Source organism: Zonotrichia leucophrys, chromosome 10, assembly GCF_028769735.1.
Source record: "Zonotrichia leucophrys gambelii isolate GWCS_2022_RI chromosome 10, RI_Zleu_2.0, whole genome shotgun sequence".
NCBI classification, from domain to species: Eukaryota; Metazoa; Chordata; class Aves; order Passeriformes; family Passerellidae; genus Zonotrichia; species Zonotrichia leucophrys.
Genome location: NC_088180.1, coordinates 4,999,776 through 5,018,054, shown reverse-complemented (window position 1 = coordinate 5,018,054; position 18,279 = coordinate 4,999,776). Strand labels below are relative to the sequence as shown.

Here is an 18,279-nt window from a genome sequence, read left to right as displayed (position 1 = left end):
AGCCTAATTTATCCATAATAAATAGACATTATCTTTTTTTTTTTTAAGGTATTTTACACAAGACAGTATCTTGCCTCAGGGACAAAATAATAATACATGTAATGGTTGCCTTAGCAGGCTAAACATAATATAATGAATTTCCCCATAGGGAGTGACAATATAGTGATCACTAGGGGAAAGACAGTATTGTTGTCTCCTCACAGGCATTATTTTCTTAAGCAAAATAACTACTCATGGGTTTATTATTGTCTTGTGCAGCCCTTCTCGGAACAGATCCAAACCAGGCACTGTTAACATCTTATTATTGTAGCATTATTATGGTAACACCCACAAGACATAGGAAAATGGGTGTTGAAAATGTGTAAAAGAAATCTCCCCAATATCTTCCCTTCCCCCACTTTTCAATCCAAGTGCAACCTAACAATGTAGATGCAGATACAGTCACAAACACAAGAAAGCAACATGAATATATCTGGCCGCTATGTATATAGTTACCAACAATGAGCTAAGTAACTGGAAAGGCTGCTAATCTTCTAATTCTATTACCAAAAACTGGTACGAAATTAATCTGGGACAAATCTCAAATTTTAATGTTGCCAAGTGTAAAAAAGGTAGTTTTTAAAAGCGGCCATTCCCAGAGGTACGAGCTCAAGCTGCCTCACAGTGTCTGTCCCCGGCCGGGCCGCGGAGCTGCCGGGGACGGACCCTGCGCCCTCAGGGGCCCCGCCGCTCCTCCGACTGACACAGAATCAGCTTTTAAAAATAACGAGACAAGTTGTTGTTATTATTACTAACCTCAGAAATGAGGGCAAAATGAAGTCTTAAATTGTCCCGATTTCAACAGCTTTGTTTTAAACACTTTACATGGGCTTAGGAGGCTTCTGAAAAATCTGGCGTCTTTCTTAGCAACTATTTTTTTTTCCCATAAACGACCCCGCATCCTCCGGCGGCACTAGGCCGTCCGTCCGCCTCGGCGCCTCCCGCACCGGCAGCGGGAGCTCCCCGGCAGCACCTCCACCGGGCCGCGGGATAAGGGCCGGGGAGGCGGCTCGGACCGCCTCAGGCAGCCGCGGGCAGGAGCTGGGGGACCGGGGAGGCGGCTCGGACAGCCTGACGCAGCAGCGGGCGATAGCTGAGGGGCCGGGGAGGTGGCTCGGACCGCCGCGGGCGGGAGCTGAGGGGTCGGGGAAGTGGCTCGGACCGCCTCAGGCGGCGGCGGGCGGGAGCTGAGGGGCCGGGGAGAACGCTCGGACCGCCTCAGGCGGCGGCGGGCGGGAGCTGAGGGGCCGCGTGGATGCCGCAGCGGCGGTCCCGGGGCGGGGCTTCGCGCGGCGGGGCGGGGCCGCCGCTCCCCGCGCGCCGGTTCCGGTTTAGCGGCGGGCGCGGAGCTCTCGGGCCTTGGCAGCCGCGGTGCCCGGGAGCGTCATGGCCGCGGCCGCGTGGATGCCCACGGTAGGCAGGGGGACGGGCCGGACCCTACTCCGCGGCGCCCGGGACGCGCCCGGAGCTTGGTGGCGCCTGAGGCGCGGCCGCCGGCCGCAAGGTCGCAGTGCCGCCGGGCCCTGGCAGCGCTCCGAGGGGGAATGGCCGCGGGGCTCGGGCCGAATGGCGGCCCCGCGGCACTCGCGGGTTCTCTCCTTCCTCCTCCCCGGGCCGGCGGCGGGAAGGGGCCGCGGGGGCCGTTATTCGAGCGGGCCCGGCCGGGGGGGCGCCGCGCCATCCCTCGGAGCGGCCTGCGGAGAGGTCGCGCCGTAGAGGTCACAGCAGCGGCGGGACCACCGCGGCCGCGGGCAGCTCCCGGTGCGCACGGGGCAGCCAGCACAGCCCGGAACGCCATTGCTGCAAAGAGCCCGCGGGACCGGGCACTGCAGAGCCGCCGGGGCAGAACCGCTGCCGGGCTCTGGCTGGCCACGTTCTGGTCCCCACACCTGTCCTCTGGGATTTGCAGCTCTGAACCATTCTGAAACGCAGGCCGTATCCCGGGGCTGTCACGGAAATACGGGTTTTTGCCTTGCGTAAATGAAATTTGTTTTGTATCTTTAAAATGACAGCCTGCTTAAGGCAAAGTCATTGGGGCCGCCCCATTTAACCTTATGTGCTAAAGTAAGGAAGAACGCTCAAGAGCTAATCATGACACGTGACTTTAAGGTCAGAATGGATCAGTTTTCCTTGGGTGGATTCTTTATTGGTGTTACCAATGTTGAACTTCAATATAATGTACTAGGCCCGTGATTTCTGACAAGACAGACTGTGCCCTTCCCAGGGCTACTCTGGAATGTCAGTCCTGATTCTATGTGCAGGAGCTGCCATGAGAACACCCTGTACAGTCAACCTCACATTTTCATTTGATTGCTTTGCCTTCATCCTCAACCATAGGGCCTGCTTTGGTAAACTCTGCTTGCCTGTTGCAGTGACCTTGTACATCTCATGTGGGGCTACAAGTAAAAATAGATCTAGCTTAGATTACTTCTCCCCCAGTGTTCATTGCAATACGATAATTATTTTATAATTTGTTAATTTATTATCATTGCAATATGAGAATTGTATTATTTCTAGTTGTTTCTGTTGGTGCCAACATGGTTTGTTCCTTTTACTACACACCATTCTGTCAGTAAAGAAATAACAAATGCAGGTGGGACGAGAGAGGAATACGAATTGTGAAAGTCATTTCTAGCCTGATAGCTGCAGACAGCCTGCATGTGTGAGTATGGCAGAATTGAAGTAGTGTGAGCAGTTAGAAGTCTTCTGGCTCTTAAGTCCCAGAGGCATCAATAATCCTAGAGAGGTTAAGATTGGGAGGCTGTGATTTTTCTGCAAAGTAAGGATTTTGTCCATGGAGCTCAGCTGGGCAAGAGCCTAAGCTTAGATACCATCCCAGTTTTGAAGCTTAATGCCAGTTCAGAATACTCAGAAGATGTAATTCTTTGACTGTGATGTGTAGACTTGTTGGTATGGTGAATTTTGTCTTCAATGTGCATTTCAGTTCCACTTTAAAAAAACCATCAGGCATGCAGAAGGCAGCACTACAACACCTACAGGTATAAAAGGTAGAAGAACAAAATTCACCACAGTTTGAATGGAAGAAGTGACACTAAAATGTAAAGTAGTTTTGGAAACATCACCTGAAATGTGTAAAGATACTGTCCACCCAGCTGCTCCCAGTGAAGTGTTTGATTTTTCACTTTGCTTTCTGCATGTCTTTGTCCTTAGCATATGATGTATTTGGTTAGAGTTCCTGCTTTCCTGCATGTTTGCTTCCAACATGGTGTGTGAGAGGACTCCAGTGGGGTGCAGGGCCCCCAGGCAGGACAGAGCATGGGGCAAAGCACGGCTGTCCTGGGCTCACCTTGTGCTAAGAATACTCACAAGGAGTTGCTGCTCTGAGTGTTCAACTGCAACTTGGCAAAGCACTGGGTACTCTGGTTTCATTTGGATTTTTATACTACTTTGAGTTAGGAGATTTAAAGCAATATCACTTTAAAAAGAAGATTTGCTGCAATATTGTTAAACTTGTAAAATCCCGTTTGTGCAGTAAAAGAGCATCTTTTTGGTTTGGATTTTTGCAGGTTTCTCGATTGCTAGGTGCTTTCAAAAGCCAAAAAAAGGTGACCAGAAGTTTTGGTAATGCTGTGAGTATAATAGTCCCATTTTTTTCTTTTAAGAAGTTTCTCAATAAGTGGGTTTGGAAATTCATAAGATCATTGTTGTTATTCTTACGTTCCCAAAAAATAAGGGCCAAACAAATGAACATGCGTGCTCTTAATGCCATCCTGGATTTCTATCTGTTAATCACTGTCATTGGCAATTGCACATCACTGTGAGAATATAAAAGGCTCTAGCAAAACCTAGAAGTGGTGTGGAAAGTTTTCACAAAATACAGACATAAGCCAGTCTTCTGGAATTCATCTGGGAATGAGCAAATATATATTGGGCAAAGTAGAAAGATTGTTGAGAAGCTTCTCATTTTCTTTCTTTTGCAGACTTCCCTCTAGGCACTAGATTTACTTTACTGCTGCTTTTAGAACTCCTTGCATCTAAAATTCTGCCTTTTCAAGGTCCTCTTTAAACTATCTTAGACGTTGTGTATTTCCCTGTAGATGATTTACCTTTTTCTTTGTGTATGTGTTTGAAGTGCCCATGGGCCTTTTTTTGGTGAAGACAGGAGCAGGGCTCAGCACTCTTAAGCAGGACTTAATCTTCAAGAGGAACTGTGGCTTTTAGAGGAACTTATCTAACATGATAAGTTTTGTAGAACAGCAGGTACAAAGTTAGAAAAGAAACTGAAAGGTCACTTATACAGTATAAGAATCACAAGGTGAGGCACCCCTGGTTCCAGTGAACACCAACAGTTTCAGGCTCAGGTGGAGCCCTGCAGTGCTGACAGACAGCTCTATACTGTTCTCAAGGCATTTCACCACTGACAGCTGGCTCAGCAGCACTGCTCTTTTATCTGAAGCTCTGTTTGTTTATTGTGCACAGTAAATTTCTTTGGCTCAAAAGTTGAAAAATCCATCAGTCAATATATATCGAAGTTCTGGCCTGTGAGTTGATTCTGCTGGGGGTTTTTCAAATAATGTATGTCAGCTGCCTTTTCTGTAGGTAATAATGAGCCCATAAAAGCTGTTGGATCTCTTTAAATAAAACAAAATGAGCTGGAGCACATACCCTTAGAACAGTGATGATAATTTATCTTTTTCTTCAAAGAAGAATACATTCTTCCCCTGCTATTTGTTGAGCCTCGGCTGTGCAATTTTTTTTTTACTTGTTTGATAATGATAAAAAAAGAAACAAAACTGAGAACTTCATGAGAGGGAAATAAGTTGGTATTGTTTAAAATGGGTCTGAGATTTTTAGGAGGTCACTTGAGAAGTTCAGCTTGGCATGACCTTTTTTTAAGGTGAATGTATCTTTTCATACACATAATCATTTCTAGCATGTGTCAGTACCATGCAGCATGTTGATTATACTGTAGACATGTGGAACAGAGCCATAACTAGGTAATACAGCTTGCTCTCCAGATTTCCAGAGGAAAGCATGCTACATTAATTAATTTCAAGTAGTACTGAGCAGGAATCTGCCTTTCACATTCAGCCTCTGTTGTAAAATAGGAATAGGTAGTAGGTGAATTTTTAAACATTTGTACACTCCCTTGGAAAGCAAGCCAGTCCTTCTGTCCAGGACTGCTGTTCTTCATAGTGAATATTTGGTAAAAGAAAATTTATTTTGTTTTCTAATAGTTACTTGGTTCCTACAACACATGAAGATGTTTTCTATGTAGAAAGCAAACATTCATTTGCTGTACTACTGATATTTCTTTACCTAGGTACAAACAGTAACTTTAATCCCAGGAGATGGCATAGGACCCGAGATTTCTGCTGCTGTCATGAAGATCTTTGATGCTGCCAAAGTAAGTCATATTTGTCTTGCTATAAGCATTGCAAATTGAACTACAGCAAAAAATATTAATTAGGCATATTTAAAAAAGCTTAAAATATCTTTTAAAAGATTAAGTCATATTTAAGCTATTAAAGCTTCTTTCCAATAGAAAGAGTTTGACAGGAATGTGATAGCAAGGCATGCCTTGAAACTGTTAGCTGACAGAGGAGTAAAGGCTTGAGAGCAAATGCTGTGTTTGATTTTTGGAAATACGAACTCAGTGTCATGTGAAATCACTCTGATGTAGTAATCCTGAGTAACTGACAGAGGATGTTCTTTCATTTATTAGGACTTCAAGTGCAGGTCAAAAGTGTATGTAAAAGGATTGGCTCATTTTAGCAATCCAATTGCTGTGCTGCCAAACACATTAACTTCAGTGAGATGAAAACTTACAGTATCCAAGAACTTTCCCTTACCTATCTGAGAAACTCCACTAGAGCTTGTCAAGTTTCCTTGAAAGAAATACAGCTCTTCAGTGCCTGTTAAATTGTTCCACATGAGTAACAGTACCCAGGCATATTCCCTTTGTATTACAACTATCCAACATGGATTTGAAAACATGAAGTTTCTTTAATGATGTATCTTTTCTTTTGTGGTCATTCCTGATGAAATGAATATGTGGCAGCCTGTCTCTACTTAGAGTCCTGTGGTGAATGCAAATTCAGAAAGCATTGTGGAGCATGTGCAGATTTTCAGTGAGATAACAGATGTACATCTATGTCATACTCAGTCTTTCAGTCAGTGGGGATGATGAGTCCTCAATGAATTCAGCTTTAAAATGTTGTCCCTTGTATACAAGAAACTCAATAGCTCTACAACGTTTAAAGAAATAGCACTTGTGTATATGACATCTAGGGTGCCATTGTGGTATTCACATTTATGACGATTTGCTGCTCACACTATTTAATTTCCACTTACTTAATTACATTTTTCAAAAATTACTTTAGTTCAAACCCTCACTCACCAGAGAAAACACTGTTTAGAAAGGCCTGGACAAAATTCCTTACACACCTTCTTGTGATAGTTAAAACTTGAAGCAAAGTCATTACATTGAAGTTAACAGAGATTGTGTGTGTTTAGGCACCTATTCAGTGGGAAGAGAGGAATGTTACGGCTATCCAAGGACCAGGAGGGAAGTGGATGATACCCCCAGAAGCCAAAGAATCCATGGATAAAAACAAAATGGGATTAAAAGGTATTTTAGGGGTTAATACACAGATATTAAATACTATTGTGTTTCTCATGAGTTTGATGTAAAGCCAGAGTTCCTCCTCTGTAGCACAATAAAATAGGGGACAGCCTGGCAGGTAGTTGTCTGTAATCTTGGAACAGTCCTCACAGGAAAGGTTCATGCAATTTCCAGGCCTTAAGTTTGATAGTTATTGTAGCTGAAATTGTTTACATAACAACCTTTGGACTCTGTGCAGAAGGCATTCCTAAGATACACAACAGTATGCAATAACTATGTTCTTAATGAGCAGTATCTTTGTATGTTTTAATGAATACATTTTGTAAAATCTGTTCCATGTAAGGCAGTTTGGCCCTTACCCAACCAATGAATGTGCCTGTGCAGTAGTTGAGGGAACAGAGAATTCCCATGACATTCCAGCATAAGGGTTAAGCAGGAATTCGGAGATCCTCTGGAGGAGTCCAACTTTACCTATAGTTTCTGCTCTCAGATCCATGGAGGAGTTTATTTTCTTGTTCATCCTCGTGTACCTTTTTTTCTGTAGGGCCTCTGAAGACCCCAATCGCTGCAGGGCACCCATCCATGAATCTGCTGCTGCGCAAAACCTTTGACCTCTACGCCAACGTGCGTCCGTGCGTGTCCATCGAGGGCTACAAGACGCCCTACACGGACGTGAACATCGTCACCATCCGCGAGAACACCGAGGGCGAGTACAGCGGCATCGAGCACGTGGTGGGTGCTGCCTCTGCTGCTGCCTTTGCTGCTGCCTTTGGCCTTGGCTGCTGCCTCTGCTGCTGCCTTTCTGCCATGGCTGCTGCCTCTGCTGCTGCCTTTTGCCTTGGCTGCTGCCTCTGCTGCCTTTCTGCTTTGGCTGCTGCCTCTGCTGCTGCCTTTGGCCTTGGCTGCTGCCTCTGCTGCCTTTCTGCCATGGCTGCTGCCTCTGCTGCTGCCTTTCTGCCATGGCTGCTGCCTCTGCTGCTGCCTTCTGCCTTGGCTGCTGCCTCTGCTGCCTTTCTGCCATGGCTGCTGCCTCTGCTGCTGCCTTTTGCCTTGGCTGCTGCCTCTGCTGCCTTTCTGCTTTGGCTGCTGCCTCTGCTGCTGCCTTTCTGCCATGGCTGCTGCCTCTGCTGCTGCCTTCTGCCTTGGCTGCTGCCTCTGCTGCCCTTCTGCTTTGGCTGCTGCCTCTGCTGCTGCCTTTGGCCTTGGCTGCTGCCTCTGCTGCTGCCTTTCTGCCATGGCTGCTGCCTCTGCTGCTGCCTTTTGCCTTGGCTGCTGCCTCTGCTGCCCTTCTGCTTTGGCTGCTGCCTCTGCTGCCTTCTGCCTTGGCTGCTGCCTCTGCTGCTGCCTTTCTGCCTTGGCTGCTGCCTCTGCTGCCTTTCTGCCATGGCTGCTGCCTCTGCTGCCTTTCTGCCTTGGCTGCTGCCTCTGCTGCTGCCTTTGGCCTTGGCTGCTGCCTCTGCTGCTGCCTTTCTGCCATGGCTGCTGCCTCTGCTGCTGCCTTTTGCCTTGGCTGCTGCCTCTGCTGCCTTTCTGCTTTGGCTGCTGCCTCTGCTGCCTTCTGCCTTGGCTGCTGCCTCTGCTGCTGCCTTTGGCCTTGGCTGCTGCCTCTGCTGCTGCCTTTCTGCCATGGCTGCTGCCTCTGCTGCCTTTCTGCCTTGGCTGCTGCCTCTGCTGCTGCCTTTCTGCCTTGGCTGCTGCCTCTGCTGCTGCCTTTCTGCCTTGGCTGCTGCCTTTGCTGCTGCCTTTCTGCCTTGGCTGCTGCCTTTCTGCCTTGGCTGCTGCCTTTGCTGCTGCCTTTCTGCCTTGGCTGCTGCCTTTGCTGCTGCCTTTTTGCCATGGCTGCTGCCTCTGCTGCCCTTCTGCTTTGGCTGCTGCCTCTGCTGCCTTCTGCCTTGGCTGCTGCCTCTGCTGCTGCCTTTCTGCCTTGGCTGCTGCCTCTGCTGCCTTTCTGCCATGGCTGCTGCCTCTGCTGCCTTTCTGCTGCAGCACTCTTGGGGCCTTTCTGGGTCACTGTGACCCTGAGATTGTTAAAAAGTCTCTTTTCCCAGCCTGGGCGCTTGAAGAATGAGTTGGAGCTCTTAATTTCTCGGTCTCAAGGTTGTTTATTGTATCTTATGTATAAAAAATTTTCTCCTGCCCTGCCGAGGTCCAGCAGGACAGTTCCAGGCACTCTGCCTGCCCCCAGGGCAGTGTGATGTCTTTACACTAAAACCTACATATACAACGTTTACAATTACTTTCTAATACCCATCACCCATGTTAGACAGTGAGCTTCTACTCTAAACCAGTCTGTAAGTGCCAACATCACAGCAGAAGATGGAGGCCAAGAAGAAGGAAAAAGGCTGGACACACCCAGTTCCCTCCATCTTGCCTCCTGAACCCCCATACCAAAACCCCCAAAATCTACTTTTCCACCCCATGATAACTTCACTAATATTCTACTTAAACTGTTGTGGCTTGCTGATATTCATATAAGGTTGGTAACTTGCTCCACTGGTCATAATCAAACCCACAGGTGTTTTGGGCTCTGAGCCCCCTGGCAGGGGTCCTGGCCATCCTGGACAGCCAGAGGGATGCCCTGGGTTCCCACACAGCACTGCTGACTTTGCCCATCTCACTGAGGTTCAGTTGGATTTTTTTTAATGTCTGACACCCATAAAAAGGTTTCTCCATTGTGAAATGCATTCTGCCTCACTCAGAATTGTGCTGCTTGGTTCCACATGGGAAGAATGAACTTGCACTGTTGATGCACTTCCTGTCTTTCAGATTGTTGATGGGGTTGTGCAGAGCATCAAGCTGATCACAGAGGAAGCCAGCAAGCGCATTGCAGAGTTTGCTTTTGAGTATGCCAGAAACAATCAGAGAAGCCACGTGACTGCTGTGCACAAGGCAAATATCATGTATGTTGACACTTCTTTTGAGAAAAACAAAAAAAAAATCCCCAAAAATTTCATCATAAATAACTGCCTAAGTCTTATTCAAATGTGAAACTTCTGTTGTTGGCACTGGAGTCAGTAAAATGGGAAAATTTCAAGTAAATGCCTCCTAAGAAAAATGGGCAATACTGATACTTTGGTAATTGTGTGACAATGTTCTTATTAGCAAGTTTGTAGTAATCCTTCCTCCCAAACCTCTTATTTTAGAAACTTTTAAACAACGAAAAATAATTTTAAAACTGAGGATGAAAGTGGCTGGTATCTTTAAAACTGAACTGAGTTATAACACGTGTGATATTATGTGGCATCACCTTCACAAATTCACTAAGCCTTTCATAAATTAATGTAAGTCATTCTGATAATTAATATATGCTGTTTAAACTACTGATACAGAAATATTTTAGGAGGGATGAATAGTCACAAATCAAGTTTCTGAATTCTAATTAAACCCCTGTTGCATGCAGTTTTCTTTATCTCCAGTAATGCTTCCTTACAATAACTGCAATATTCTCTTGCTTGTCTAATTGCAGGAGAATGTCTGATGGGCTTTTCTTGAGAAAATGCAGAGAGGCAGCAGAAAACTGTAAAGATATTAAATTTAATGAAATGTATCTGGATACTGTATGTCTGAATGTGAGTATTTATGTTTTAGTTGTGGTTATTTTAATTTTTTTTTTAGTTTAAATTCTTAACCTGAATGAAAATATACTTCCTTCTAGATGGTTCAAGATCCATCTCAATTTGATGTGCTTGTTATGCCAAACTTGTACGGTGACATCCTCAGGTATGGAGATTTTCATTAAACTCCCAACATGTAAAATACTGATACTTTCCCTACAATCACTGAGGTCACATGCAAGCCAGATCATCTTATGCACTCACACATCTTAACAGACATTAACTGCTTCAATTATTAATATACTAATGGGTGGGGCTGTATGATGAGAATGTACTTTTTATTTTAAAAAATCTGTTTCTGCTTATGGAGGCTATGAATATTGTTCAGATGGTACAGAGAGAAATTTTTCCAAATGTGGGAAGAACATAATGGCTTACATTGAAATAGAGAATTGAATGCCTGGTTAGATATTGGAGAAAAACTTTCTCATCCTCAGCACTAAAACAGATTGTGTGGGGTTCTGTGGGACTGTGATGTACACAGGGGGCTCATCATACATTTAAATCAGGCTGCATAGTCACTGAAGAACTAAATGTGTGGCCTCTTAATATTCTGCCAGCTCTTGATTTATGTATTACTTTTCCTTACTGTCAAATTAAATTTTATATTTGAATAACATTAATACTAGGGGTTCTTTGTGTCTTGAAGGCAAAACCTATCAGCACACATTCTCCATCTGTAAAATTATTTGGTTAAGTGTAAATTCCATTAAACACCTGTAAAATGAAGTGGTTTAATCTGGACTATTAAGTGTATTATGTAAAATAGTTTCTTCTCACACCTCTAAGGAGAGATTGAGGAAAGATCCTGAACTGGAATTTTTATTTACAAGTTTGACTATTCACATGTTAGAATCCATCTCCTGGTTTTGTACAGATAATAAATTTAAAGGTAACTTAAGTATAAGAAAAAATGGTTCTTAAGCTTCTCTTAAAACAGCACTCTCTCTGTGATAAGGCTGTGCACACTAAGAAAAACCAGATTTCTAACCAATGCCTCTTGTTTTAAGAATTGATGAAGGTGTGCACAGCAGCTCTTACTGTGTGAGTGTTAACTAAGAGAGATCAAATCAGAGGAGTGGCATCATCAATACCATTTCAGAGAGTTCATTATCCACCATTTTAAAGTTGTCATGGAAATTCCATAAAAAATTTCTTCATTCTAAAAATTTCAATTAATTTGAGTCTGTTCTTGAAGAGGACACTGTCACCACTGGGTGAGATCTCACCTGCTGCTCTAAAAGTATGAACAAAATGCCAGGTATATTCCTTAGACTGAATAGGTCTGAAGAGGTAGAAGACAATTAAATATTTAGAGTGACAAATGCAGACTGTATTTAGTTTTTCCCCAGGTTGTTTGTAACTTAAGTGGTTTATTAGCTTTTTAGCTTAAAATATTGTTCTGCAAAGTCATCCAAACTTTTCTCCTTGTTAGTCCTAAGCTAAGGACTAACTTAGCTTAGTTTGTAGGCAATAATTATGTATGGATGTGAAACAGAGTTTTAAGAACTTTGTTAATCAGTGTGTTCAGCTCAGGACTTACAGTGTGATGACAACAGGCACAGTTGGTTTGTTGCTCCCCATGGTAGTTCTGGTGGAAACCAAATGCAGATTGCTTATATCTGATGATCTGCTAATGTCAGACTTGAGACCTGCAGGCTGTTGAGTAAAGAGGGGAACAGCTAGTCTGGTGTCACTTGGAAAACCTTCCTTAGGCTGCACACAGTACACCACAAAACCACCAGTAATTCACCTACCTGAGCAAAATTCCTCCACATTTTTAGAAGGAATTTACATATGAAAAGTAGTTCTGGGCCCCTGCAGAGGAAGTAAGATTTTTGTGTAGTTGAAGGGAACTGTACATAATTCGTTTTTGAGACTTCTGTACATATGCTGTGCTTCTAGTACTTCTTGTTTTGCCTGTGTCTTATCAGCTTTATTCTAGTATTTGGAATTTCCTTTTAGTTTTCCTTTATTACATTATCTTCTGCCAAATTCTAAGAATTTTCCAATGTTCTGATGGGGTACAGGTGGCTAACAGCATCTGTTCTTTTTCCATATTATTCTCAGACTGTACAGGTGTATAAATCAGGTTATAGTTGCAGCTGATTGATAAACAAAAATGTTTTAATACCTTGCAGAGAGGAAAATATATGGGAAAACTCATGGGTTCTTTAATTTGGTGGTTGATTTTTTTCAGTGACTTGTGTGCTGGACTCATTGGGGGTCTTGGAGTGACACCCAGCGGAAACATTGGTGCCAATGGCGTGGCCATTTTTGAATCCGTAAGTCTTGTTACACACAAAGGGAGATCAGTGATAACTTTGTCTCAGCTTGAGAATCTAAACTTTCCATTCCATACAATGTGGCTGACATTTATCTAACAAAGATCTTCTTAGAACTCTTTTTTAAGGTGCAGATACTCAAGCTTTACCCTGAGAGACTGGTTAAAGTAAATATTCCATGTATGTTTTTTGCATATCCATTTTTTGGCCGATACTTTATTTTCCCACTTTCTTGTATGATAAATACCCTCTATAAAATAGAACTTGATGGGCTCAACTTAAAGGTATTAGGTTACCTAGTTTTCCCTTTCTGATGTCTTTGAACTGAATTGTTTTGATCCTTGGTATCTCCTTTCCACTGACTGTATCACAGCAAAGTAAGTCCTGTTTTAACATGAAGACCTGTGGCTCAGGTTGCTTGCACAATTGCCTAGGACATTTTAATCAGCCCTAATGACATAACAGATAGGTTTACTCTCATTTCTAGGTCCATGGAACAGCACCAGACATTGCAGGAAAAGACATGGCAAATCCAACTGCCCTCCTTCTGAGTGCTGTGATGATGCTGCGCCACATGGGAATGCACAAACACGCCTCCAAGATTGAGTCCGCTTGCTTCGATACAATTAAAGATGGAAAGGTAACGTGGCTGTGCAAATAAATGCACTGAATTAAAATCATATCCTATCAAAGCAAGAATTAACATGGAAGATTCACACCAGGGTGGGGGATGGCCTGCTGAGCTAGCCTGTTGCATGAGCAGTGCCACTGTCCTCTGACAGTAATTCTGTTATGTCTGGTGATATTAAATATGCCCTGCAGTAAGAAGGGGACAGGCTGTAGCATTCCTTTTGTCTCAGCAATGCTCGTCTTAGATTTCCACAGCTTTATCAACTCCAGAATAGTGAACTGGATGGCTGTTTTTCAAGAAGGGGATCAGAGTTTGAAGTAACTCTTAGCATTTCACTTATAAAGTTTATGAAACCTACAAAGCATATATATTGAAATCTGGATCCTGAAGTGAAGGACACTCATTTGCCTTTCCCAGGCTTCATCATCCACTTTTGGATGTATAGCATTTCAGTACTGACTGTAATACTTCTGTTTCTTCAGCTTAATTATTTTCTTTTTTCATTCTTACTGCTTTCACTCATTTTTGACTAGAAAAGAACAGTTTTTATCCAGTATTAACTTTTTTTCTCTGAGGATTGTATATGTTTCTCTTTGGAAGAGAGTGTCTTCAGATTAATGACTCAGATGGGATATTGGAGGGAGAGGGGACTTATGCTCTAAAACATGACAAATTTGTGATCTTACCATTATTGGTTCACTCTTCTAAATTCATGTCCATCTCTTGAAAACATAGTTGTCAAGATTTTGAAGATTGTAGTTAAAGAGGATTAGCTAGTCATGCTGGTTCATTTATTTTAGGCAGGACCATGAGAAGCTGCTTTGTAATTAAAAGTAACAAGAATGCTGAAACCAAAAGTTGTCATCATTTTGTAAGTTTGCAGCTATCTTGCTGTATGTAGGAGCCAGTTAACAAAAAATCTAAACTTACAACTGAATAAAGAGGTGCTCCTGTAAAGTTGCCATTCACTGCTCTGGAAATGATATCCTCCATCAGCAGGTCAGTAATTCCATGGAAGATAACAGTGCAAGTTCCTGACACGGCTACTTACAATGTTACGATTATATGCTCACAATGGAGACAATCTTTCTAATTGAAAAGCCCCATAATGCAATTTAAATTACAACATCCGAAAATAGTAACCATGATTGCTTCTCTTGCTTGTTATTCCTCCCTTCCCCTCAACAAGTTAATAAGATTTGTGTGTATGGGAGGGAAACTGATAATTTTAATTATCTCCTAGAGTGCTTTAATCTAGCTAGGTTGGACAAGTAATGTTGCCCACTTTTTTATTTTTATTTTACTGTCTTCATGATGCCAGACAGGAGTTGTACTTGATGAAAGAGATTTTGAACTCTATATTTCCTCTCTCTTAAATAAACAAAGCAAATTTTGAGAATTGTTAACATGCAGCATTAAGAGTTATGTGTGCTTGTTCTGCATGGGTTTCATTTAAAAAAAGACCCAGTATTTCTGAATTACCCTCAATTAGTTGTCCTTGTGCTGAGCCTTTGTATATGAATTTTACTTCCGAAGGACAAACTTCTTACTGAAGATGTAAATACTTAATCATTAATTACACCATTAAAGCACTTTGTAGAGCTTTGACCACACACACACATTATTCCTGTAGTTAGGATAAAATCATGTTAAAATCACATTGAAATCTGATAACATTATAAGTACTTCATGGATACTCAGGTTTTCTCTCCCTGCACAGTCCTTTTTGACAAAGTCTCTCTGGGATGCAGAACTCAAACTTGATGTATTCCTGCTCACCTTATTAACCATCCATAGACAACACATCATAAGAACATCCAGAATTGTTCAGAGACAAGACTGGCCCCATAATACATTTCAGTAACATTATTTTTTTCTTTCTGTCTTTCAGGTGTTGACAAAAGACTTGGGAGGCAATGCCAAGTGCTCGGAATTCACAGATGAGATTTGCCGCCGAGTACAGGACAAAGACTAAACCTCCTGCTGCTGCTGCTGAGGACTCTGGAAGGACATGTCACAGAGTACAAATATATGTAACCTGATATCCACATGCATAGAGTTTGCTTATCTCTTGAGAGCAAACTTTTTAGCTGAGGCCTCTCCATTAATAAATCTAGTCCAAATGGCTACAAATGATGCTTGTGCCTGCTTTCGGTGGACTTTTCCAAGTGCTTTGTTTTATTTATTTTTTTCTATCTGGTGAACATTTTTATGTAAGTGAATTCCTTTATTGGCACTGTAACTGTCTAATATTTCAGTTAGAGAGTTTTACTTTCCACATAGAAAAATTATGCAAACAAACCAGTGACAGATTAGTGAAATATAAATGCACCTTAATGTTTAAAACCTACTTTATTGATCTTGTTGAAATTAAAAACATAGGTTTTCAGCCTAAGAGTAGCACAAGATGATCTTCACGCACAGAAACGGGTATGAAATAACTTAAAATAGCAATTTTGTGTTAGAAGCAACAAGAAAACCACTTTAATACTCTGGTGATTAATGAAATACAGCCCTGCCCACAAAAGACATGAATTAAGAAATACTAAATTCTAGAGATTTAATCTATTTCTGTATTTTAAACAAATTTACAACCATTAACAAGGGGTGAAAATTAATGCTGAAGTTATTTTTCAAATCTCTATACCAAAATAATTCTTACAAGCTTTCCTCTCTGAAACACACTTTACATTAGAGTTCTAATGAGAGCAAACAGTACAAAATTACTTCCACCATATACTGTGAGAGGAAAGTATTAACTTTGCAGATTTACACTAAATATTTCATGACTTCGGCTAGAATGCTTTTTGTGTTGTAGTTTCTGCACAGTCTGTTCAGTGTGTCGTGCTGTATTGACCAGTAATTTTATTCTAGAAACTCTGAATGTAAGAGACAAGTCCTAAATGGATTAAGACAGATCAGCGGTTTGGCTCTGGTGCCTGTGTTCCAGAAATACATTTCATCCCTATTCAAGGGGATCTGAATCTATTTTTTCCTTGCTTACTAAGCTTAATGGGTGCAAAAGCAACTCGTTGCCCTCCCTTCCCCTCCCCATCAGATGCAGATTGTCACTTGAGTCATTCTGATCTGTAACTATCAAGGTATTGCTTCCATTCCTGCACCTGACAAGTAAATATGTATTTTCATACTTGTTAGTATAGCACAGGATTACCCCTCCTGCCAGAAGCAGGCTTCTTACAGCTTCATTTTATTAATAGAAAGTAACTAAGTGCAGTAATATCTAGTATGACTGTTTACAGCTGGTTGTTTCAGAAGAAAAACAACTTAGGAGTAACAACTTCTGGTGTCACTCTCTAAAGTAAGCATCCCAGCTTTTTTATACAGTCTAACAACATGCTGGAGGAGATTTATTCCTCCCACACTCTGCTTTTTGTGAATAGGGCAACATTTCTTTCTGTGTTTTCCCAGCTGCTGCTTCCTTGTTTCCTTCAGATTAATATTGTTAAAGAAATTCTGAATTACCATTGCGCACAAGATGGGGAAGAATAAACTTTTCAAAGTCCTATTGCTCGTTTTGTTTTTATAATCCTAGGGTGCTGTCTTGTCTTATATATTGAGCTGATTATTGGTACTTGCAACAAGTCTTAGGTCTGTAAGATGTGTGAGATTGGTAATGGAACTTTTATGGAAACCTTATCCTGTTCTGCATCATTTCTTTGTCTCAATAACGGGCTGTGGTCTGCCCTGCCTGTGTGAGCTACTGGAGCTGTCTGCCAGAGATCACTTACAGCACACCCTTTGGACAACTTCGTGCCAAGCATTCCCTTCTCATAATAGGATTTATTTTGCATATGGGTAAGAAGAAATGTAGCCCACATTTGTCAGAATTAGTGCAATGTGAATACTGAAACATGCAGCTACACATTTAACAAACACTGCTCAAAGAATAGCACTGTAAACAATTTTAAAGAAGTTTCTGTAATAGCATTTTAATGTGAGAGCTCCTGTAGTTATTCCTTTGTGCCTTTCAGTCTTAGGAAGCATTGCCCTACTTCTGATTATTTCTTTTTATGAGAAATAGCAATACTTATTCCAACATGGACTTAAGAAGCGAACTGCTATGTTCACAGAAGTCTGAATTCTAGGCATTACAGAAACAAGAATGTCTTCAGGTTCTGAAATATGTCAGTGAACAAGAAAGTGTTCTCTGGGAAGGGAAAAAAAATCCCAGCCCTTTTGATTTTTTAAATTTTTTTTTAATAATTATCACTAGAGTGGTATGACAGTTTCATTAAGCAGTACTGCTATCTAGCAAAATATATCATGAGCTGCAGGAAACATCCTGTAGAACAAAAGAAAAAAAAAAGAAAAATGGAAGACTATATAAAAACCTTGTTATGTTTCAATCTAGAGGAATTAGTCATATCTGCTTTATACAACAGAAAGATGTTTTAGTCATTAAGGTCATAAAGTAAAAGCAGAATTGGAGAATGGACACACTGCAGAAAAACGCTTCTGTAAAAAGAGGACAAATGATCAGGTGAGTATCAGGAACAATTAAATCGACAGCAGCTTTCTAGTGGTTTGGTTCAACAGACTACAAACTTAAAGCATAAATCTTTGTTAATACTTTTGATGGGAAAATACTTCCTTTTGTTCACAGATCTTTCTTAATGCTTGGAGGAAACACTTTTTATTCTTTATAGAAGGAATCTACTTCATTTCGGTATTTCTCGAGCACAGCAAGACGCTTCAGCTTCATTGTGGGACCTTAAAAGAGGGAGAATCAATTCCAGAAATAGGAACAAAAATTCCTACTCAGTTTGTGCTTCAGTGCCTGAGTATTTTATTGAAGAGCCTGTTGGGAAGAACACGCCCCCCTCTCAGCACAGATAAATGCTAAAAGTGAGAAGTAAGTGTGATATGTGAGGTTGCCTCCACATCAGCATGAGGACTTCAAAGGGAGCTGCAGATAAAGTGGTAACTGGCTACTATTTTTTTGCTAGAAATACATTTTTAGAAGCTTTTAAATGATTCCCAGTTTATTCAAAGAGCCTGGTAATATGCTTTGGGCTCCATTATCAGGCTTCCACTATCTTGCTGCTTTTTGTTTTCTTTTAAAGAGAAACTTATGATGCCTTAAGTTTTAGCTTTTATGTTTTC

At 42.0% G+C, this 18,279-nt stretch overlaps 3 protein-coding genes across 5 annotated transcripts in view; 1 reads left to right on the top strand and 2 right to left on the bottom strand.

Moving 5' to 3' along the window:
- The window catches only part of CIB2 (calcium and integrin binding family member 2), a 37,620-nt gene extending 36,304 nt beyond the window's left edge, over positions 1–1,316 (bottom strand). Inside the window, exon 1 of the mRNA XM_064721817.1 lies at positions 796–1,316. The gene's annotated coding sequence lies outside the window, so the exon portion shown is untranslated. The remainder of the gene's footprint in view (positions 1–795) is intronic.
- On the top strand, positions 1,297–16,681 carry IDH3A (isocitrate dehydrogenase (NAD(+)) 3 catalytic subunit alpha). Its single transcript, XM_064721812.1, has 11 exons — positions 1,297–1,452; positions 3,567–3,629; positions 5,324–5,407; positions 6,517–6,631; positions 7,170–7,357; positions 9,392–9,525; positions 10,092–10,194; positions 10,281–10,345; positions 12,440–12,524; positions 13,012–13,164; positions 15,047–16,681. The coding sequence occupies exons 1-11, from the start codon at positions 1,426–1,428 to the stop codon at positions 15,128–15,130; spliced, it is 1,101 nt and encodes a 366-aa protein (XP_064577882.1). The 5' UTR covers positions 1,297–1,425; the 3' UTR covers positions 15,131–16,681.
- Positions 15,610–18,279, bottom strand: part of ACSBG1 (acyl-CoA synthetase bubblegum family member 1) — a 40,550-nt gene continuing 37,880 nt past the window's right edge. For all 3 annotated transcript variants that reach the window (XM_064721809.1, XM_064721807.1, XM_064721808.1), the window contains exon 14: positions 15,610–17,886. In XM_064721809.1, the coding sequence (XP_064577879.1) occupies positions 17,810–17,886 (77 nt within the window). In that variant the 3' untranslated portion in view covers positions 15,610–17,809. The remainder of the gene's footprint in view (positions 17,887–18,279) is intronic.